Source organism: Eurypyga helias, unplaced genomic scaffold (genome assembly GCF_000690775.1).
Source record: "Eurypyga helias isolate BGI_N326 unplaced genomic scaffold, ASM69077v1 scaffold21766, whole genome shotgun sequence".
Classification (NCBI taxonomy): domain Eukaryota; kingdom Metazoa; phylum Chordata; class Aves; order Eurypygiformes; family Eurypygidae; genus Eurypyga; species Eurypyga helias.
The window spans coordinates 17504-40332 of NW_010258803.1; the positions used below are offsets into that span (position 1 = coordinate 17504).

Consider the following 22829-nt stretch of genomic DNA (forward strand, 5'->3'; position numbering starts at 1 on the left):
AGATCCCTTTGGGTACGCAGGGTCCTGCAGCGCCCCTTGGAAATCATCCTGGGGGAGATGAGGTGCCCAAGCTGGAGTGGTCAGTCTGCGTGGCGTCGGGGGGCTTCGGGCTGGACCTTCCTTCCAGTGCCGACCTCCCTCGCAAGCCCTGGGCAGCGGCTTTGAAAGGCAACGTTTTGCCAGTCACAGTGGAAGTCAGAAGGACCACCCAGTTCTGATAAGGGCAATTTAGAAAGGAAGGGGAAGATTGTGAAAAGAGGGGCAGAGGGGCACAAAGGGAAGAAAAAAAAACCCCACTGCTGAACAAAAATGAAGATCAAGACCGCTGTTAAACACACTGCCTGCGAGGGAGGTCTCCACCGTGCCTTTTCTAATCTAGAGCCAGCCAGGATTGTATTAACAGCTTCAACGCAATGGAACAAATTAATCCCTGATGTAATTGAAATCGGTGAGGTCTCACAATAGGTGAGTTTGACCCAGTGGGATAGAAATAGAACAAGTATTGGAATGAAGGAGTGAAATGAAGTCACACTGTTCAGCCATTGGCATTTCATTCCTAGAAACAAAGGCCAGACAAATGCAGAGAATACATGGCTCTGCTGGGCATGGTTGAAAGCTGCTCAATAATATCAAGCTTTGAAGGGATATTACTGTGTGGAGAGGAAGTATATAGCAGAGATGTAACAAGCATTAAAAAGAAAGAAAGACAAAGAAAGGCAGAAAGAAAGCCCTGCTTGCTCCTTGCCTGATGGATAGCTGTGGTAAAATAACACCAGCCCTGAATTAAAAAAACCCAAAGTTATATCACAACTGGAGAAAAATAAGAAAAAGAATTAAGGTCAGAATTCTATTTCCAGAGAATCAAAACTGTCAAGAGGCTCGTGCAGGGGGAAGGTGGATGCCGGAGGGGTGGGCTCCCTCTTGCAAGCTGCTGAGCTGCTGTTGCTCACGGTAATTATATTAATAATGTGACTTAGGGGGTGCGGCTGGCGACCTGGTTCCGAATTGGTGTCAACGGACAGATGCAGGTGGAGGACAGGGATGTTGGAGCCTGTGTAAGAGAGCTGCATGGCAGCACTTCAGCAGCACTCTCGCTGGGCTTTGCAGCGGCAGGCAGTGCTGGCTGGAGGCACCTTCCCTTACTCTGGCTGCACGTGAGTACAGCTGGGTTTTTAAAAGTCATTAATCAAGGTTGAAACGCTGCTTTTCCCCAGACCAAACCGTTTCCCAGGGTGGAACGAGTTTAAGATGTTACCATTTCGCAAATGGTGCATATTCACAGTTCTGGCTGAGGCTCACTCCATCATCAAGAGGAGAAATTTGGTTTTCTCAAAGGCGGCATCATCTTTCTCTAGAAAATTGCCAAACTGTCTAAAGGGCCATAAAACATTAATTTCCCCAAACTCTCTCAGGTTCCATTTTTTTGGCACTGTCTCGCGCCTTCCTCATGGTTTCATACCAGGCTCAGTAACACTGTTTGCCATCCGAGGGTCGATGGACACATTGCTTCAGGGGAGATGGATAGCAGTGGTACATGGCTTGGAAAGCAGGTGGGATCCTGGGGAATGCTGGGGATTTGGCTGAGCGATAGCTGTATTTCTCAGGGGCTGTGTGTTTCAGAGAGAATGAAGCTCTGACGCTGCCCGAGGAGATTTAATGTATGGCCTCTCTGAATGCAGCAGGCAGCTCTCCGGAGAAAAAGAGGCTCTGCTTGCAGAGTAGCTTTTGGATCCAAGTATGTGTCACCTCGCTGAGCTTCATGTCCCCTCTTCCAAGCCCTGGAAACGTCTTGTCTTTGGGTCTTGTTTAACATTTCTGAAACCCAAAGGGGCAGGCAGGCTCGACCCCCTCATCACCCTGTTTCCTTCTCCTTTGCAGCTCCATCTCTACATGTACGTCACTTAGAGTACATTAAGCAAAGAGCAAACATCATTGAATTTCACGTACCGCAGCAACTTGAAAGTCCTCAGGGCAAAGAAATGAGGGGCTGAATTTCAGAGCATATCTGTGCAGGAGCGGGGAAAGCTCTGGGTTTCTCCCCATGATGGGCTGATGTCTCCTGCATGGGCCCATGTCGAGGGAGAGCTCAGCACCCGTCTTCAGTGCTTGCAGGAGCTCCTTGTGAGGAGGGCGGGCACAGGAGGGGAGATGGAGTTGGTCTGGTGTTTGGCTTTCTTCCTTTCCCAGCATGGTGAAATGGAGGTTGGGAAGAGAGTGGAAAAAGGGAATAGCTTCAGCACATCACAAGGAGAAGCACAAGGAGAAAAAGTATTACTCAGGCTGAAGGACACTGTTGGTACCAGAATAAACAGAGGTAAACTGGTTGTATATATATGAGGTAGAAAATTAAGGCAGGGGATATTACGGAAGTGTTTCTGAAACAGCCTTCTGATGAAGCGAAGACAAAAGATGGTTTATGACTCAATTTATGAGCGGGCTATAGAGTGTTAGAGCTCTTGTGAAGCAAGATCTTTTGGCATCTGGGTTTTAAATAGGGTATTCATGCTTGTCTCATGAAATATGTTTTCCTATTAAAAAAAATCAAAAAAGCATGTCAAGTGCCATTGATGGAGTCTTTCGTGGAGTTTGGTGTCTCACGTCTACATCATTTTGAACAACCGCTTCAATGGTGCACCGTGCTGCCCCTTCTTGCGGTGCATCCTGGAGGGCACTAAGTCATCATCCAAGGTGACATCTTCCAAGACTGCGAGTGCAAGTCAGCTTTTTGGATATTTATTTCTCAAGGAAAAAATATTTGTCTGTGGATAGCAGGAAGAAACAAACACCAGAACCAAGGTCTCAGCTCTGTTGTTTTGAAAGGCTTAGTTACATCTGTGCAATTCTGGCATTGTCTTGCCACAGCCTCTCTCCTGTTGGATGCACAGAGATTGTCCCCAAAGAGCTCTCTCCCTCCACTCCAGGTTTCATTATCTGAATATGGGGAGCTGCTTTCTGTTAGATGAATTTCCAAATGTGCTCCTAAGCCCAAAGATGTGAACATGTCACAGCAGCGTGCATCCACTTATGTCTTGTCTTGACCTGGGCTCTGTAACCTGAAGGTAACAATATCCTGGCAATGGATTGACTTTGCAGCTAAGAGGAGGAAAAGGCAGCAAATGAGGAGTGCATTGTGTTTCCCTGTATGCCGAGAGTGGCTGTCATGGTGAGCTAGCAAATCCTGCTGTAATTGGCATAGAGGAATTTTGCCAAAGTCATGGTAGCAAAGTGGTTTGTTACTTGCCTTTGCGGACTTGAGAGAGATCTGTCTTGGATATCCTCTTGTTGACCTTATGGAGTTAACTTTCATGTGTTTAGAAGGTCATGGAGAAAATCATTAATATTAGGTTGATTTGATGGCTGAAAGGTAATAAGCATTTCCTCCTTATCAGATGGGGCTTGAAAGGACTTTGAATAGCTTGATTTGTTTATCTTTTGCAATCGGTACGGCCCTTAGCAAGAGGGATTTTGTATTCCTAGTTCAGTTTGGGGAATGACATATGGTTTGTTCTCTGATGAGACTTGGAGGCTCAGTAGGATAAAAAGCAAAAAATCAGGAAATTCTGAAGTCCAGCTCCCAGCTAACTTGGCCACGTTGTGGGCTTTGGACATCTCATGCTGTAACGCTCCATGACATGAACAATAACAGATTAACATCCCCTTTTACTGGAAAGCTCAAAATAGAAAATTCGAAGTGCGTAGAGGTTGCTTGGATGGAAAGCCAAATCCCGTAAACGTGGCTTGGAACCGCGAGGGTTCCATTGGCCTTGGCAGGGCTGTGCTCGCTCTCCGTTCACGTCGAGGCATTGGTGTTTGCAGAGGTGTGGCACAAGCTTGTGTAGGACTCGCGTCGCAGTGCTGCTGTCAGAGCCTTTTGCCGTTCTTGAGTTTCTTGGATTACTTGTTGGTGAAACTTCAGGCTGCATCAGCTAAATGGTCTTTCCTTCACCCTCCATCTGGGATTTAACAAATAGGAGACTCATTCCTTAAGCCGAAGGTTTGTTGTAAAGCCGTTTAAAATGAAATCCACTCATTGTTTGAGACTCATTCGGCAAAAAAGCACTTGAAAGTCTCCCAGCGTGGGCTGTCTGAAGGCAGATGTCATGTTTGGTCTGTGGCTGTTTGCAAAGGAGGTGGGATTAAGTGCATCTACCTTGAATGACTGGGCCAAGCAGGACAGAGAGGAGCGCTGCTTCTTTCCAGGAGTGAGGCATTTCTGATGCCTCGGTTGCTTGAGGTGATGGGTGTTTTTGAAAGAAATGACGTGTATTCCCTCGCACATGCTCTGTGTTTCCAACTGTATTTTTAGGATGTCTTTGTAGCTGTAAAATATCACTAAAAGATGCAGTGATAAATAAATAAAAATGCATGAGGAACTGATTGAAAAGAAAAAGAGAGGAAGAATAAAAATGAAACCAAATTTGATGCTCTGTTTTAATGGCTGGGATTTTGCAAACTATAAACCATTGGCAAAGAATGAAACGGAGTTAGATGAAACCCACTATCCAGAGATGCTGAAGTTGTCCTGCATGGACAGCACGGCCCTTACTAGTTGGGTGGATTTGCAAAACAGACCACGACACAACCCCAAATCCCACCCAAATGTTGGAGGGGATAAAGTAATGCAGGAAATCCTTTTTCTGTCTCTAGAGAGTGGTCCCAACAAGGCACGTTGGCTGTTCGTTTCAGGGACCTGTTGTACTGAACTCTGGATCCAGAGTCCGTAGGTTTTGCTTCCTACAGCACGGATGCATGGATGACCAGACTGCAAGGCCAAAAATAAAAGGCAGTAATTTTGTGTGATGTTTTTATATGCAGTAATAATATGGTAATAGTAAAACAAAAAAATGGTAATAGTAAAAAAAAAAAAAAAGGAAAAAGGTTTCTTTTTGCTGTGGTAACAGAAGTGAAAGCCCCTAAGTTTTCAAGTGGGGCTGGGGCTTAAAGACATTTCCGCGTTTGTTTTTGTGTGGTTGTGATTGTTACGGAAACGTATTTGGGGGTGGATGGACATGGTTTTAGGTGACCTTCTTGAGTGAGTGTTGGCAATCAGTTACCGAAGGAGGCATATGTTACTAATTTTTTTTGAGATTTATGAAAGAGAGTCTCTCTTATGGTATATATAAATGGACTTTCTTATCTCAGTAAAGTTAGCTGCTTGAAGGAGTGTACTCTTTAGGGCAGGGATACTGTGAGAATGGATTTCAGCAATGATCAAATAGGTTTTATCTCATGAAATCGACACTGCATGAAATTTTATTTTAGAGTATTGATACTCTCTGCTGCAGGCCAGATGCAGCCTAGGCTGGCACGGCTAATTCACCTTGGCTACGCTCCAGCACAGCATCCTGTTTCAACAGTGGTTAAGCATGAGCTTATCTTTAAGCAGGCAGCTAAATTCTACTGGTTTCACTGTTTCTCTGGACCACAACTTCTTGACCAGGGGACAGGACAGCTGCAAGGAGAACCTCTAGCACGTTCCTCCTCCGTGATTTCTTCACCTGCGTTAGAGCGGGGCCTGTTACTGAAGAAGCGATGGAGTGCTACATGCTTGGGCTGACTTTATTTCAGGGCAAGATGTTGGGGATGTCAGTGATGCCAGCCAGGCCCTTGGTTTGGGGAGGAGTGCTCGAGAGACAATTGAAAGAGAGAATTAACATATTTTGGAAAACAGATTGCCTTTTCTGTTTGAAGTTTCCAAGAAAGCAAAGCAACCTGCCCTTCCCCCCACTTCAGATCCCACCTGTTTCATTTTTTTCCTAGAAAAATGTGAAATTCATTAACATGTGGTGAAAGCAATGTAACGACGTCATCTTGATTTAAAATCTGTTTTAAATCTTAAAATGATGGAGCCAGAATCTGAACTGCAAATAGCCTTGCTTTTGTGGGTATGAGGCAGAGTGTCAACATTACTCGAACATCTCTGTTTTGAGGAGAGTGAGCTCGGTGATAGCCTTGAGCTCCGTCAGCATCCTGTGGTGCCCTCCTGGCAGGTGCCATAGCTGCTTCTCCTCTTGCACCCTCAGCTTTGGGTCGTGGTTTCTTGCTGCCCTGTTTTATGAGAGCGGGAAATACTGCTATGATTAATTGTGTAATTTTTGTCTGTCACCTCTGTCGTCACCTTGAATGTCTCTTTAGACCCAGTGTCGCCCTGAATCTCCGTTCGCTCAGGCCGCGTGTTTAGTTCTTGCACTTTCCTCCTGACTTCTGACAGTAAAAGAAGAGAGTTAAATCACTTTCTCTCCTAGGATTTGGGATTCAAACAGCATAATCCCAACATTTAATAAGGGCAGCAAAGGTGATCCCACAACATCCCTGTGAACCTCATAGCTGTTGCCACTGTGTTGAATATAATGTTTTTGTTTGGGTTGCTTAGTGAAGGTCTGGTGCTAAGCAGAACTGCCTGCCCAAAGTTTTCCTCCTGATGCTGATCTGTGTGTCTACTCGACAATTGGAAATGCTAAAAAGTTATTTTGAGGTTTTTGACTTTCAGGAAGTATTTGGTCTCAAAATATTTGCTGGTACGAGATGACATGTGCAGGAGACTGAAGTGGGGATCTCTTACCTGATGTGGCCACTTGCTTTTATGTGTTTTAGCATGGAATTGACCTGAACGAGGATTTATTGACCCTTTTTCATTTGTATTGGCAGTTCCATCCCCACACCAATATATTGGAACACTGTTGCTTGCAGGCTAGAAGGACAAGTGTGCCATAGTAGGGATGTGTTAGGAGGAGAAGTAGTGACCCTGCTAGGAGTAAATGTCATTCCTCTGCCAGTCCCAAACCTAGGCATCATTAAATTCCCATGTGATTCTTATTTTGTGGTGGATTTTGTCTCTTAAGACCTCACCAACAATGAGTAGACTTTGAATACAAAGTAGACTTTGTCTTGATCAAATTAAAAATTGCCTGTTGTGTGGCACTTTGATGTGTGTGCCTCTCGATAATCTTCTGCTCTTTGTTTCCAAACGATCTACTGTCCTGTGAAGGGACTCTGCAGCCCAAATATCACTCGTCTGTGAATTTGGAGTGGGTAGCATGGATATTGTGGTGCAAACGCTCTCAGAGACAGATTGTGGAGCAATTTCTGGGCTTTCATATTATTTGGGTGTGAAGTCCTTTTGGGTGTGTGCTGCCCAGCCTCCCCTTTGGGAGGGCATCTTGAGAACATCTGGGTTGTCTGCTCCTCTAACCTTGAGCAAGGCAGGAGGACTCTTTGGAACCAAAAGCAGGAATCCTGTTTCAGTGTTTCTGGGGAAGAGTCAAGATAGGAAACAAGACCTCCAGAGAAGGGCAGATGTGTCAGGGAAAGTGCCTGGTAATATTTTAAGGCTGTAGTGAACTAAAGTTAGTTTAATCCATTGGCCAGAAAAAACAGTTGAAGTGGCTCAAGCCATCAGACCCCTACTGATAACATGGCGGGACATACTGATTGGGCTCTCGTTGGTCCTCGTGATCTCTCCCCAAGCTGTGGCCCTGTTGAGGGGGACAGAAATGCATCCACAGATGGTGACCAACAAGCTGGCTTCACTGAAGAGCAGAGTTGTCAAAAAAGTTAGGCTGAAGAGTGCTGGTATCTTAGTGCGTTTTATGCCCATGTGAAGCTAGAGCCCAGGCTGCTAATGTCAGCATATACAGTTTTTTTCCTCTTAACTTCTTCCCTGCAGTTAATCCCGGGAATCGATGCAGCTGCTGAAGGTGAAGCACAAATTCTCTGAAATGGAGTTGTCCATCCCCTTTCTCCCATACGTGTTCGTGTAGCCTGGTAAAGGATATACATATGCAAAGGAGAGCCCAATATATGGCCATTGTGGCTGACTGGGGTTAAATCAAAGCAGGACCGAGCAGAAGTTTTACTCAAAAAACCCCCAAAACCCCACAATTAGACTGTAAAATCCCAGGTTTGGTTTACTGTTGAGAGCCAGCTCTGGCTAGAATTACATGTCAAGTGCCTGATACTGCGGCCGCCGCTGTCAAGTGAAGGGCAGCCAAATCTGAATCCTCTTGCACCACGTGCCTGTTGGCTGGTTGAGGGACAGAAGTCTAAGATGTTTGTTTTGTTTCATGGTCTGCTCTGTTGTCTCTCTCCCCCTGCCCCATCTGGTCTCAGATGTTTGCTGCCGAGGAGAATGTAGATTTTCGGATACACGTGGAGAACCAGACACGAGCGAGGGACGACGTGAGCAGGAAGCAGCTTCGGCTCTATCAGCTCTACAGCAGGACAAGTGGGAAACACATCCAAGTGCTCGGCAGGAGGATCAGTGCCAAAGGAGAAGATGGAGATAAATATGGTAAGAATATTTACTGGGATCCCCCACACGCTGATTCAAAAGCTTAAATCCTGTATGTTGGGATGAGAAAATTCTTGGGAGAAAAATGAGAAGAGCAATATAAACCAGAGGATAAAAGGGAAAAAAACCCTTTCTGGATTAAGAACATGGGATTAGTTGTGTTGGAGCAGGCTGTCGGCCTGGCTACCAGCTGCAGGCAGTTCCCACTGTAGTGTCATGTCCCAGTTTATTAGTGTGTGATGGTGCTCGAAGAGAAAAATCTTTTTCTGCCCAATGTATGAGCTATGGTGTGTCTACTGTAATTCAGAAACGATACCCAGGCTGGTGATTGGGGATGTTCTTTCCCCATGAACTCTGGGATTCAGTTTGGGTGAATCCAGTGCTTCTGTGAAGGACTCTTGCATCTTTCCAGGGGAAGGATATTTGGGTTGAGCTGAAATTAGCAGACTTCGGAGCTTTAAGAGTACCCCAGAGCTTAGGTTGAATCTCAGGGTGTGTGGATCCTGCAGAAATGAAAATAATTGAACTTTTCCCAGGCTAGCACTGTGTTCTACTATTGTCATCGTGATTTGCACACAGGCAACATACTAGAAATGCTGCTAGCAGGCTGAACTGTGAGAAACTCTGTAATCCTGATACATTTTGAAATGGTTGCGGCAGAGATATTTTTGCTCAACTTGGTTGCTGGAAGGATTTTAGGGCTGTTCAGAGAACTGGTCCTTCTTCTCTTATGGATGTACAGCCCTGCGCATTTGCATGTGTCTGCAGAGGTGTGTGTATGTGTTGGCTGGCATGCGTGTTTACGTGGGGTTGACGGCACGTGCAGTGTTGGTGAGGTGGAGGTGGGCTACGATGACGGCAAGTCAAAATCTGGGAATGGTTATTCCCTCGGGGAGCTTCAGGCAGGGCGAGGTACACCCTGTGCCTGGCACAGAGGGCAGCTACTGCCACTGCCAGGGCGGAGGGGCAGGGTGAGCTGTGCCACGGGAGGTGACAGCTAGAAAGCACCTGGCTGGTGCGAAATGAACCCCCACGGCTGTTGGGTAGAGTCACCCAATCTCTCAGAGAAAGCCGCGAGGGCTCGTCAACCTTGTCCTTTGTCATTCCCAAATTTCCAGATAAAACAGGAGTGGAAAGTGCCACTTGGCTGCTAATTATTGTGTCATTTTATTGCATTCATCCTCTTACAGTTTGATATGTAAACTAGTCGCTGTGTGCTGGCTGCTGGCTGCCCAGGGAACGCTTTTGCCAGCGGTGACTGTCAGGTAGCGTGATGCAGTTTTCCTCTCCGTGAAAGAAGGCAGCATTTACAGTGGGGTGCAGCAGGGAAGTGTGCCCGTGAGCAGCTGACAAGTGCTAATTTATGTGTCAAAGCCCATCTTGTCCCCTTCATACATATGCAATCGTGTCTGAACAACAAATCCTCGCGCAGGAGCGTGCTCGTGACCGGTGTCGGTGCTGCACAATTGCAGAGCCTGAGATTTCCTGTCTGGGGAGCTCCCTGGTGCTGGCGTCGCTGCTCGCCACCAAATCCTTTCCACTCCTGGTTGCTTCTAACGCCTCCTTCCAAGAAGCTGGAGTGCTTTGGCCGTGGAGGCCATTTGCTGAGACCCCCGCCTGCTCCCTCCCCTGTGCCTCCTAATAAAACTCCTTGATGCGTCAAGCTGCAAAGCCTTCCCATCCTTAGCCGCGCTGAAAGGTTATGGAAATCTGTTCATCATCTTGCTTGGCACGGGAACACTTAGAGCATGATAATCGGGGAGACAGTGAGGTGGGACGTGGAGGTCCAGGATGTGACCACGCAGAGCTCCTGGCTGTGATAATGAAGGGGGAGAGATGTCAGAGTTACTGAAGTGAGAACCATCTGTGTTACAGCCAAAACTGGATACAAAGGCAATGACACAGGACTCATTATGTGCTGGGAGCCCCTCCCCCCGAGGCATTATTATGGAGTAACCTTTGATCAAGACCAGAGAGAGGCTTAAACCAGGTCTGGGGATCTCAACAGTTGCAAACTTTTGATCCACATCTCCGTCTTGCTGGTCAGATCTGCCTCTGAAGGAGGACACCTTTCCTCTCACACAGCAGATGGCTGTTTTTCCTCCTGCCCGTTTTCTCTCTCCTCTCTGTGACTGCCTCTGCGCTGGCACGGTGCGTCAGAGCCGGGCTTAGCACCCGGGAGCACCCCGCTCGTTTCTGGGCTACCTTGCCCTGGCAGACGGTGCAGCCTCCCACAGCTTCTCCGCTGTCTTAACCCTGTCCCCACTGGCAGGGGAGATGGTGGTGGAGGTGATGTGGATTGACGTCCTAAGGGTTACAGCTTTGTGAGGACGAGCATGAGCCAATCTGAGAAAAGGCAAGAGATGTAGGAAAAGGTGCCCGTGAGCCGGCTCCAGCCCTGAATTCTCCCACACCCTCAGTGACTTGAAGAGCAGGTAACATCAGGCAAGGCCAACGCAGACTTCATCTGAATCTGGGAAGCTCTGGCAAGGCTGTGGCTAAGGTCCACAGCGCTCATCACCAGCAATTAGCACTAGCCAGTTTTAAGGCTGGAGGAGCTAATAACATTTTAGCACCTCTTTCTCCTCTCCTTCACAGTGTCCAAGTGAAGAGATGTGGGGTTTTTTTCTCTTTTTTTTTTTTTTTTGCACAGATACAGCTTCCAAATGGCTGGCACAGGAAGATTGTCCTGCCTTTGAAGGGAGGTTAGTTTTATTGCAAGGTTTTATTGACTTCTGTAAAACTTCTCACCTCTTGGATGAAGAGAATGCCCAGAAAAGAGGGAAGGTGGCAGATCTCAGGCAGTGAATCGCTCATGTCCAGGCAGCCACCACCAGTACAGCAAAAGGACCAGCCAGCCCTGGCTCAGGGAGAAAAGACACCGCAGGGCTGGGGGAATTGGGCTGGAGGAAGCCCCCTTGAATGTTTGATCTGGGTCTGCAAATGCCATGTGCAAGGGAAAATGCATGCTCTGCAATGCATAGTTTTGCTGGCATAATACATCTGGTATGTAATTTTTGGTTTATGTGTTCTTCGGGGCCGAGATCTGGCCCCATGTGTCAAATTATTAAATGGCAAATTAAGTCAGTTAATAGAATTAATTGAGTCGATGTAATCCTTTTAATCAGATGAATTTGATCCCTTCTCAGATGAATTAGAATCCATTAACAGATAAGTCAGTTATTGGACTAAATTAAATCTAATAATAATGCCTGCTGCTCACAGCAACACTAATTAATCTAAATACACTTACCTATCTCCCAAGGTTTTTTTTTTTTAAGGCCTAATTGATGTTCCTAAAGTGCTCTGAGATCTTCAGATAACAGACGATCTATGTGAGCAAAATATTATCTCTTAACAGACTATAAACTAATTAAAAGACTGATCTATTTACAGATTGCATTTTTACTTTAATCTCCTCAACCTATTCAGAAGGAGTTTGCACTGGCCCAGAAAAACAATATTCCTGTTATAAGCTGTTATTACTTTACAGGTTCCTAAGTGGTCCTTTCATTCAGAAAATGAAAGGGGGAAGGAGAAAAAACAACCATTAAAGTGCTGACAAAAAAAAAAAAAAGAAAAGGACCTGGAACCTTTATATTCTACCTCCGATAAATGGTACAGATAGGGAAGAGAGGGATCAGTGACCTGAAACCTTAGATCCTTTCATTTATTTTCATTTCACAAAAGGCAGAAGACATTCTATCCTGTTTGTTCACGATCTTTGTATCCGGCGCAGTTGGGGAGACAGGGCTCTCTTGCTCGGGTGAAGGCATTTTTTGCCTCATTTGTATTTCACAGCCATGTGATTTTGTTTTAATTTGTCCCTGGCTACTGCTGTCTGGTGGGGTGATGAGAAGTAACAGCCATCAGGAGAGAGGCGAGGGGAGTCTGAGAGGTTTTGAGGCTTGCCCTCTCTGTGGAGGTAACTTTTATTTGCAGCAAGTGCTTGGATGTTCGGAAAGCTGGATGTGGTAAATTGTTGGTCGGTGTGTTCCAGGATGCTGTCCAGCGGTATGTTGTCCACTGACCTAGTCTATCACAGTTTAAAAAAACCTGTGGGTCACCTGGAATCTTATAAACCACCTAGGTTATAAACCTTCTTGTTTATAAACCTTCCAGCCTACAGTGTATAAAGCCTGCAGCAGGGGAGGCTTTGTTTGAGGACACCCCACGCACGGGGCAGCGCACAGGTATGGCAGCTCACCTCCTCAGCATCCCGTGGCTGCCAGCCTTTTCAGCCACCCGGGGTGGACCCTAGGCCAGTGAAGCCCTCTCGAAGCCCCCCCCTGGTTTCAGCGGGTTTTAGCTCAGGACTTGAGAGATGCTCCTGGGACAGGAGGCCTGGGGAGGTTAACGACACATGGGGTTGCTAGCAGGGCATCAACACATCTGCTGTCAGGCAGACCAAGGAGGGAAGCAAATTCCGGAGGTGGTGTGCATGCGTGATGCCAAGGCATTACCTACACGTCATGGGCGTTCCTGGTACAGAACATCCTGCCCCATACAGATGTGCTTTTTTGGGTGGGCACAGATGCTTGCAGCTGGCATCTGCATACATATGGGGGAAGCAAACAGCTCGGGGAGACAGGTGCCTCTTTCTTGGGGCCACCCCAGCCTGGGTGATGTGCTCCGCAGCTTGCGCTCCCCACCTCTGTCTAGCTGGAGCTTCCCGGAGATGCCAGTGGACAAGCCCATGGAGAGCACATTACAGCTGTCTAGACATCAGCCACACTCCATCCCACCAGAGATTTCATTTGCGGTAGAAGTGGGCTCCGTTCCATGAGGAGGTGTAATATGTGTGGAAAATATTATTATAGCAAAATAGTCTCCTTTAATTGACTCTAAATTTTGCAGGATTCCTTCCTAGGTTTGGGTAATCTGTACTCTCCAGAATTAATGAGCTGACATAGCACTTCTTCGGGTTTGGCAGCCTGACAGCTAATTTAGAACTCCCTAAACTCATTTCACTAATGACTCCCATTTGTTCTATCTCAAAGCCTGGAAACAAATGCAAAATACCAGTGCCATTGTCCCATCTTTAGCAAGTCATTCTTTCCCCTTGGTATTTCTGGCACCTTAACAGCAAGCTGCCTTGGGAAACCTGATTAACCCTTTCGCTTCCTAGAATAGTTAAAACCATTTTGGATCCCCCTCCTGGAAAGGTCAGGAAGAAAAAACTAAACTCATTGTGGCTGGAAGGTGCGGAATTAACCAGCAAGAAAGATGGGAGATGAAGCCCAAGTAGTGATTTGGGTTAGTTAAACAAAGCTGTATTTCCACAGGCTGGACACTGAGAAATCTGCTTTTCTTCCCAGGAGCCAGGCATGCGCAGAGGGCTGTCTGTTCCGTGCGGCTCAGCCCGATACCCTGCATGAACTGCGATTTGCTTTGTAATTTATTCCGCTGAACCATCAGGATGGCTGCTTCCTATTTTAACGACGTATTGCTGCCTCCAGTCTCTTCCCATTACAGTTTTGACATGACAACAAGACAAATAATTTTTTTAAAAGACCTTTTATCTTCTAAACCATTTATTTTCACTTACTTAGCCCGGGGGCAGAGCTGACCTCAGCGTAAGGGATGATCATTCACCATGGCAGCTGTACAGTCATATGGGTCCTGGGGATGGGCCTGAGCCCGAGAAGCCTTCGCCGTCCAGCTGCTGTGTTGTGCCTCTGTTTTTTTTTTTCCTTCTTGTCCAACATCCCCTGATTGCTTTATTGTTTTTTTCCCCTTAAAATGCCTCCCCTCCTCATCTGCGGTAGGGTTTTCCTTCGAGAGCAGGCGTGGGGATGAACCGGCCCGCTGCTGTTGGACCACGCGTGGGGTGGCTGGAGATGCTGGAGCTCCCAGGAGGAGCCTCGACTGCCCTCACCTTCCAGGCGACTCCCAACGGCTCCGCAGCCATTTGAAATGCGCTGTAAGCATCTTACACGAGCCATCTGTACATTTAAGACATTTTTATTTTTTATTCTGCCGTATTCCGTGCCTGTGCTAGGGTAGGGAAAAGCTCAGCTTAGACGGAGAAGTCTGGGAGGAAGAATCCAAGCCTTTTGCTTTTTGACTCATGACAAACCTGTTTCAAACAATGTAATTGTTGCCAATTTCATTTACTTTTGGTTTTGATAGCTGCCACCCTAAACTCCGGCTGTGGCCAGCTTCACACCTGACATTCAGCTCTTTCTGCAGCCGTCCCTGCTTTGTACCTGCAGTAACAGCAGAAGCTGTTGTTTATTTTTCCTCTGACACCACAGTGATTTTGGATTTCCCTACTTCTGGGCCTTGAGAATAGCGTAAAGAGCCTTGACTTTCATAAAAAAAAATTTTTTTAGGTCTGTGTCCAAACTCCAGGTCTCCATAATCACTGATCAGGGTTTGGAAAACCTAGGCCTATCTGTCAGTAAATATTAGGGACTCAGGAATAATGAGGAGAAGTAATTTAGAGGTCTGCTGATAATTTGTCATTTTTAATTTCTGTGTGGAGTGGGAAGTAAGCTACAAAGTGAAAAATCTTTATTTTCCTCCAAGTCATAAAAGGTTTTTTTGTTAAGTTTGTGTGTGTATATAATTCTGTGCTGTGATTTAAGTGTTCCCATTAGAAATGCAGAATAGGAAATAGGATCCCATCTGTGAGCAATTTAAGAGGAAGTGAGACAATGGAGTCGATTGCTGCTTCAGTTTAGATAATCAATACAAATATTATTAGTATAGTGATTTATCTCCCGAGACACTTTATGAAAATGTGAATGCCAGACCCCGAAGACAGGTCAATATAATATTATCTGTTTCTGCCTTGCTGTGATTACGTTTTTTTCCCATGAAGCTCAAGCAGCTGCCTTGCTGAATGTTCTTCCCTGGCTGTGATGAAGTAGCATAGAAACAAAGTTGGGCCTTCCCTTTCTCCTCCGTGGCTCTGAAAATGCACGATGCATATTAGTACAAAGATTATTTTTGTCTGATATTTGTAACTGTGGACTGCTGGGTGGATACTGCGAGATGATCTTTAAGGTCTCTTCCTACCCAAACCATTCTGTGATTCTGTGATGAAGTTCTGGAAGAATTTTGCGTAATTTTAAATATATTTCTAGGCCGTGAGTGATTCTGTGCACAAATGCTGACAGAGCTTCAAGTTTATTGCAGTTGTTTCGTCTGTTATCAAGCCTTGTATTGAGGTATCTGAGGTTTTCCCATATCTAAGCATTCAGCCAGTCATGAATTCAAGTCAGTTCTTGGGATGCAATTAAATGTACACTGCGAACAGGCTAGTCTGCATTTCTGAAAGGGTTTTTTAATTGCTTTTAGCTTGGAGAGAGGGGAATGAAAATATTTTCAAGAAGTTATCTTGTAAATGTTGGATTTGGTGTACATTACCATGCATGTTGTCAAGTGGCTGCGGAGATTCATCCTTCATGAGAAATGTTTGGAGGAAACGAAAAATGTTGATAACCCTATTAAGAACATGAATGGAAGACAGGATGGGAAATTCAAAACTTGGTATGTAAAGAGCACCTTTTTCTTGAAGATAATACGGGAACTTGCTAGGTTGCCATTTGAGAGACCCGAAGTCAGTAGCTTGCTTTGCCGGAGACTTAATGTTCGTGTTGGTAGCCAGGTCACTCAGCTGGAGCATCTGCCGCGCTCCACTTTGCCCAGGTTAGGTGGTGGGACACTGAGGCTGGACCCTCTAGACACTGGAGAGAGAAGGATCTTTGCTCCTCACATATAACAAAGTGGCACGAATTTCATCCTCTCAGTCTCCTCGTGTGTCCCTCTCTCACCTCCAAAAGAAGGGTTGCACCATTCCCTCACCTCATCAGTGTGTTGTCAAGATAAAAATATTGCAAATGGAGAGATGCTGAAGAGACAATGGTAATGGAGACCACATCAGTAGCCTGGTTGGAAGTAGTTTTTTCTAGGTAGCAGATGCTGTGAGACCGTTCCTATTTTCAGTCTGGGGTTTCCTCAAGAAAGTTTTTAGACTTTTTAAAAAAATAAGGCATTTTAATTGCTCAGATTTCACCTCAGCTCCTTTAAAAACCAGATAGTCAGGAATTTCCGCAGCTGCGAGGTGGAGCACAGCAAACATTAACAACGTCAGTAGCATTGCGTGGCCGGCTGGAAGAGCAGGGAAGAGCCTGATCCCCTACAAAATTGCACCGAGCCTCAGGCTCGGAGGAAAGGTGAAAAATAATGAAGCTCCGAAGGGGAGGAATTGCTGATGCATGACGCTTGGAAATCTGGAAGAGTCCAAAAAGGGAGCTGAAAATACCCCCCAAAAATGACTATCTGTGGCTTGAACGAAATAGTGTCCGATCAGCATTCAGAAACCGCTGAATTCAGGCCGTTCCAATACTGGCATTTTCCAGACTGCCTGCCAGTCGGATGCAGAGGAGAACACGTGTAGAGCGTCTGCGGTCTCAGCGCTCGCAAGAAGGGGAAGGCGAGCTGGAAGTAAAGGGAGTGAGAAGGCCCAGTAAAAAACCCCTATTTTTTCTTACTGTGGGGAAGAGAGGGAGCATTGGGGTTGGAGGGAGATAGTCGCGTGGCTGCACTCTGTGAGCATCCCTTTTAATGAGCTCTGCCAGCAATAAATAGCGCATGCTTTGGTCCCTGATGAATATTAAGTATTTTTTGAATGCCCGTAACAGACAATTCATGCTTTTAAGGTGACGTAGGACATGAGGCCTTCTAATTGTCTCCTGAGCTTTTTGTCCCTGGCTTCTGCTGTAGTTGCTTTGGGGATGTGCCTGTCCTTCGCTGATGCTACCTGGAGCGGTTGAGCTTGAAGAATCACTGCGTAGTGCTCAGATTTATGTTGACCTCATCTCTGAGAGCTGAAATGAGTGCCTAAAAGGCCTTCTCCTCCTCTGCATTTGCAGCTGTCAGAAGGGGCGCCTTTCTTCCCAAAGCAATAAGAAAAAAATCCTGCCATCTGCTGTCACCCTGCCGCCTTCTAGCTGTAACAAGTTTTGGGTCTTCTCCCGCAAGCTGTTTCCCAGCGATCACAAGTGGATGGCAGCTGTGCTGGCTGGAAGGATCTGGCCCCAGGTAGTGCTGTAGAGAGAAGTCCTTGTTCTCTGACGCTGCTTGGCTGCTTCTGTTCCTCATCCAAGAGCTGGAATGGTGGGATGGAGGAGCAGCGCGGTGGTGACACGTTACATTGGCGTTTGAGCATATGGTAGGCAACATACGCTTGGGATCTTGGCTTCAAGTTGGCGCGGCTGGTACGGTTAGGTTTATACCTGATGTTCTCAAATGCTTTTGGAAGGGCAAGCAGGAAAGGAAACAGGTGGTCAAATGTGAGGGGGCGAGCTCTAGCCACAGGGGACATCACCTACAGCTGCTGGAGGTGGTGAAGACCTCATTGTGGAGAAGCAGCAGGGAAGGGCTAAGAATAGGGTGGCATGTGAACACCAGATAAATCTAAAAAATTAATGTCCAAATGGCCTCAACGCTTGGCCAGGGACAGCCATGAGGCTCACGGTTTGTCCCTGCCCCCTGTGTGGTAATGGGTGTGAGGGGTATCCTCACCACCCTGTTCCTGCTCTGGCAGGTTTTTGCAGGGGCAAGTGCTGAAGCAGACTGAGGGGTGCTTTGGGTTCCTAGGTTCAAATCATACATCGTGTTGAGGCAGAGGGTGAACTCCACAGCTGCTGAAAGCTGGTCTTGTCCTGTTGGGATCCGCAGTGTCCCAGGTTCCAGCAGTAAAAGAGCTTGCCTAAAGGTAACTTCAGCATAAATCCCCAATAATGTTTCTGCTAGTTGCATGGAGGGATCACAGGGCTGGATCTTTCTTACAACTGAGGCCTGATTATCCTCTTTCCTACACTCATGAAACTCCACAGACTTCAGCAGAGCTGTTCCTGGAGCTCCTGTGTGAGACTGAAAGGAGATTAAGTGCCCAGCAGTGCCTCCCATTCCTCCTGTGTCTTGCACCTTTGTTAAGACCTTGCATTTCAAACCATTTTAGCTGGTGGGAGGCAAATCAAAGCTGTTAGGTTTTAGCCGGTGACAATGGTAGGGTGCTGCGTGGTGTGCCCAGCCCCTTGCCTTTGTGCGTTTGCTCAGTGGTGATTCTTGCCTTTATTTCATTTGCTTCTACATCTGCATTTGCAACCTTTTTTTTTTTCACGTTAAGTTTCTGACTGGTGACTCATTAGGAGTAAATAGGCAAAAGGATATTGACTTTACACCTACTAATTTGGGGGTGCTAACAAGCAAATGCAAGAGCTGTGTAGTCACTGGGTAAATTGTTCCACCTGGGAGGACCGGAGGAGGGCTGATAAAAAGCATTGCAAAGAAACTGCACTTATGTTTCTAGCTACTAGCCTGGGTTGTTCTTGCAACCGTAATGAGGTTGGGTGAACGTTTAATGGTCACTGTTACTGTATCCTGTTTTTGCCAAGATTTTCTAGCACTGGAAGTATTAGACCTGCAAGGGCATGAGAAGAAACTAAGATCCTAATTAGGAGATGCTATGTATGTTCGTTCAGAAATGAGGCGCCCTTTACAGCGGCTGGTGGAACAAACCCTTCTTCCTGCGGCATATGTGAGCACAGGGCGGCGTATGAGTCAGGGCGCGTGTCGCTGCCGGTGCCGGTGTGCTGCGCGTGTGCTGCACTCGGAAGGGGAGTTAGAGACAGCTTTAATATAGCTAGTATGGGTACCAACAGCAGCAAACATTAATGGTGTGGGATGCCCATTAGGTAAACACAATCAGTTTGGCTCCAGGGATGGCAGAGGGTTGTGGTCATGGCCATGGGCAGCTCACTCCTGCTGAGGTCTGGTTGCTGGGGCCCAAGTCAGATGCAGATGTGTCTGACCCTCTCCAGCCACGTCTCTGACACGTAGACCAAACACCCTTAGGTATGCTTAAATCAAGACAGAGATGTCAGGTCTCTCAGGAAGAGCAACCTGTTGCAGGGGAGCTGGAGCACAGCTAAGGAGCGATGGTATCTAGCCCTGATGGCCCTGTGCTGAGCAGAGGGTTGAGCTGGATGACTTCCGGAGGACCTTCCCAGCCTAAACCAATTTGTGATTTGGTGAGTGTCTTTAAACACTGATTATCAGAACAGAACTGGCAGGTAAAGTTATCAATGACCCGTTGCTTTGAAGGCAGTGGTTCTCCTTTGGATGCATTCAGTGGGATCCTAGGGAGTGTCTTTTTGTGTTTTGTCCCTCCCTTTTTCCCTTGTGATTTTTGTATTGAGATTTTTAAGACTGTATAGTATGTAAAAAATCAGATGTAGGCAGAGTTTTCTATTCTATGTCCCTCTGCCCTTTCCCTCAGCTTGGAGTGACCCACTTACATCTGTAAAGATGGTACCATCCGCACAAGGTTATATAAACTGTACTTTATCTGAAAAGGTCTGTGCTGCGAGTGGAGGGGCACACTTTGTACTTGTGCAATAACCAGTTATCATCTCTGCTCCTTCCTGGACATGAATCCAGTTTACTCTGTTCTTTGAACGGGAGGAAGGAGTCCCCAGTCCTGCTGTATCTGAAGTCAGGCCCCCTTCCACTGGCTCCCGCTCTGCGGCTGTGACTTCCAGCCTCACTCCTCCTCCTCGGTGCCTGACCTGGCTGCAGCCAATATCTGTCTCTCAGCAGGAGGAATCTGAGGAAACACAGCAAACTTCAGGTCCTGGGGCTAAATTGCTGTGCTCCGTAACAGCAAACTGTGTTGAACTAATTGACAACCAGCTTTAAACGTACCCCGATCAAGCAAATACATTGATTTATTTTTTCCTTTCTTACTGAGTGTTAAGCGGCTTCCAGCTTGGTTTCCTCCCCAAGAACTGGATAACTCATCTATTGTGTAGTAAAACTGATGGGCAGTTTTGACCTCTATACAATCCTTTCAGTATGTTGAGGGAGGAAGGAGTTTCTTATACTCCTATGAATGTTTGACCACTTAAAAAAAGCAAAACAAAAAAAGCCCAACCCAAAACCACACACAACAACAAAAGATGATCCATTTTCTCTGGATGTCTTTGAAAGAAGCTTAGTTTAGAGACAGACTGGAGAGAAAGGCTATTGATTTTGTTTGACCTCCAAACAGACTGCGGTCAGTATATTTTCCCTGTTGGAAGCAAAATTCAGGGCTCTTCCGTGTCAGCGTTTGTATTCTAAAATGCACTGGAGCTTTTGCTGCTTCTTCAATAAATAGCAGAGCTGAAGGGAAAGGTAATGCTGGTATATATGTATTTCCCTCCGGATCTGCCCTTCCTTTCTTTTTCTTTCCTACATAATTCGGCCGCGTTGCTGATTAAACATTTGCAAGTCCTTTTCACTGCAAGTCATGCAGGTTAGTGGTTTAAGCCGCGACTACAAGCAACAGTTTTGTAATCCCTGTCTCGCTTTTCCCAGTGCTGAGCCAGGTCCTTTCCCAGCCTGTCTCCTGCCCCAGCACCCTTTGCCGCACCTAGTGTGAGGAGGGAGATGCCTTCCTGTACGCAGTAATAAAACCTCTTAAAAATGCCATCTCCTCTTCTACCCTGATGGTTCTCAACTTTTACGTAGGAAAGCCTTCCTGATTTGCACTTAGTCTCCTGCAGTGAAACAGGGTATTCTATTTGGTGACTCCTGTAGTGCTGGAAATGCTCTGCTCAGTACAGGTGTGCATAGTTTTGTAGATGTTCTTGTAAAATTGCTTATGACAGCTGATGTGCCCTTTCTCTGGCAATCGCCTATCAAAGAGTGGCTTCAAGGGATGGAAATACCTGTAGGATGTGTTGATTGTCAGCTTTTTAAATGAGCTCCTCAGAGCTGCTTTGAGATGAGCAGTACCAGTTGGCATCTCTCCATGCCGAGGTGTTGACTGTGTTATCTCCTCCTAATTTAACAATAATGCTTCACACGGCGTGTTTTTGGTTTGTATGCTTCCGCCTGCTTTGTGGTAAATTCAACACAGCAGGTTTGCCGCTGTCGGCACATCAAAGGGCAGCCTGATAAACCTGCCACGGTGGAATCAAGCTGTAGGCAGAGGGTAGCTGATGTTGGATACCAATTGCTGAGCTCCCCTGTTGGCTTTGGCAGCATGAGCCTCATTTCTAACCCACATGGACAGACGTTCCTCTTGGTCTTAATGCTGACACTGACTTAAGAACAAGGGTTGGTCTTCATTGCCACCGTCAGCCTCACGGCAGGTTCTAACTGTGTCAGGGTGGAGGCTGCCGCTATGGATGCGTGAGAGCCTGCGGCATATGTGGCCTGCTGACGATTATACAGCATCAGAGTCTAACTTAAGCGGTTAATTTTCCAGAGAGTAACAGCCCACTGCATCCCTAAAAAATAACAAATGGTAGAAGATGTATTTGTGCAGCCTGTGCCAAGTAAAGCTGAGGTTGCAGCCTGCGTTGCGCGTGTAACTCTAGTGACTCCCCAGAGCAGGAATTTAAGGGTTCCTCAGAAACTTTCCTTGCTGCGTTAGCCCAAGCTCCCCCTCTCCCTACATCTGAATATTCAATTACATTAACCCTTTGTAAATGGCTCAGCAAACACCTCCGAGGGTGGTGAGAAAGGGACACCTGTAACTGTTAAACTTCTGTGCAAACATGGAGCTGAGGGAGATGGAGGGAGATTGCAGGAGGTGATGGAATCGCTCCCAGTGATCCCTCAGCCCCATGCAGGGTGCAAGCCTGTGCAGCACTGTTCTCCCTGCCCGTCCCCATGGCTGGAACTGCTGGAGGTGTGTCCCGTGGGTGCTCGTGTCTGCCCTGGGTACTGGTGCTGCTAATTGTCCCTCAGCTGCAGTTCCCAAAGCCTGCATGGCAAATGGTCCCTCCCGTTTACGCTGGGCCATTGGGTAGGAGAGGGCAACACAGAGGGGCTGCCATGTTTCTGGCATGATTTAGTGCTAAGTATTGCTAATACAGCAATAATATTCATCAACTTGGTACTTGTCTTGGGAATAAATAGTCCTGAGCTTGCAGTCTGAGCACAGACGGGCCTGTTTAGGTATTACCCACTTCAAGGTCATCATGAAGGTTTATAAACAGAAAGTTTTGCCAGAGCCCTGAGCGGCAGGTGATGTATCAGCAAAACATGTCATTGGCAATGTAGGTAATTACTGGGAAAGCAGAAATGCTGTATGTTACCCTATTGCAGTGGCTTCCATAGGTGGTCTCCAGTACAGTGTGATGGTGGATCAGAAATATGACAGTTTCTTGTTAATGATCTAAATCAAAAAATAAGCACATGTAGAAAAGCAAAAATGTCCTTGTGTTTTAAGTGCCTGTAATCTGTTTCTAAGAGCAGGGTACCAAAATATCCCTTTGATTCTCAAAGGTAATTGTACCTCTTAATTAGCTGGAGAAAAAAAAAAAAACCCACCACAGCCTAAGATCTTGCTATATAAATTATAATTAACCCCTTGGCACTGGAAGTTGAGATTTCCTGCCCCTGAGCACAAATGCAAAACGCATTAGCAGCACTTAACGTCAGGCACTCTCGCCCACTGCAGCCGAGGGGTCAGCTCGCTACCCCATAAATACTGCTGTGCTCCCAAGTCCAGTAGGAAAATGGCAGGGAAGCC

At 46.5% G+C, this 22829-nt stretch overlaps 1 protein-coding gene across 1 annotated transcript in view; it reads left to right on the top strand.

Moving 5' to 3' along the window:
* The first annotated feature begins 8109 nt into the window (after window positions 1-8109).
* The window catches only part of FGF18 (fibroblast growth factor 18), a 44389-nt gene continuing 29669 nt past the window's right edge, over window positions 8110-22829 (top strand). The window contains exon 1 of the mRNA XM_010154500.1: window positions 8110-8290. Within this exon, the coding sequence (XP_010152802.1) occupies window positions 8110-8290 (181 nt within the window). The remainder of the gene's footprint in view (window positions 8291-22829) is intronic.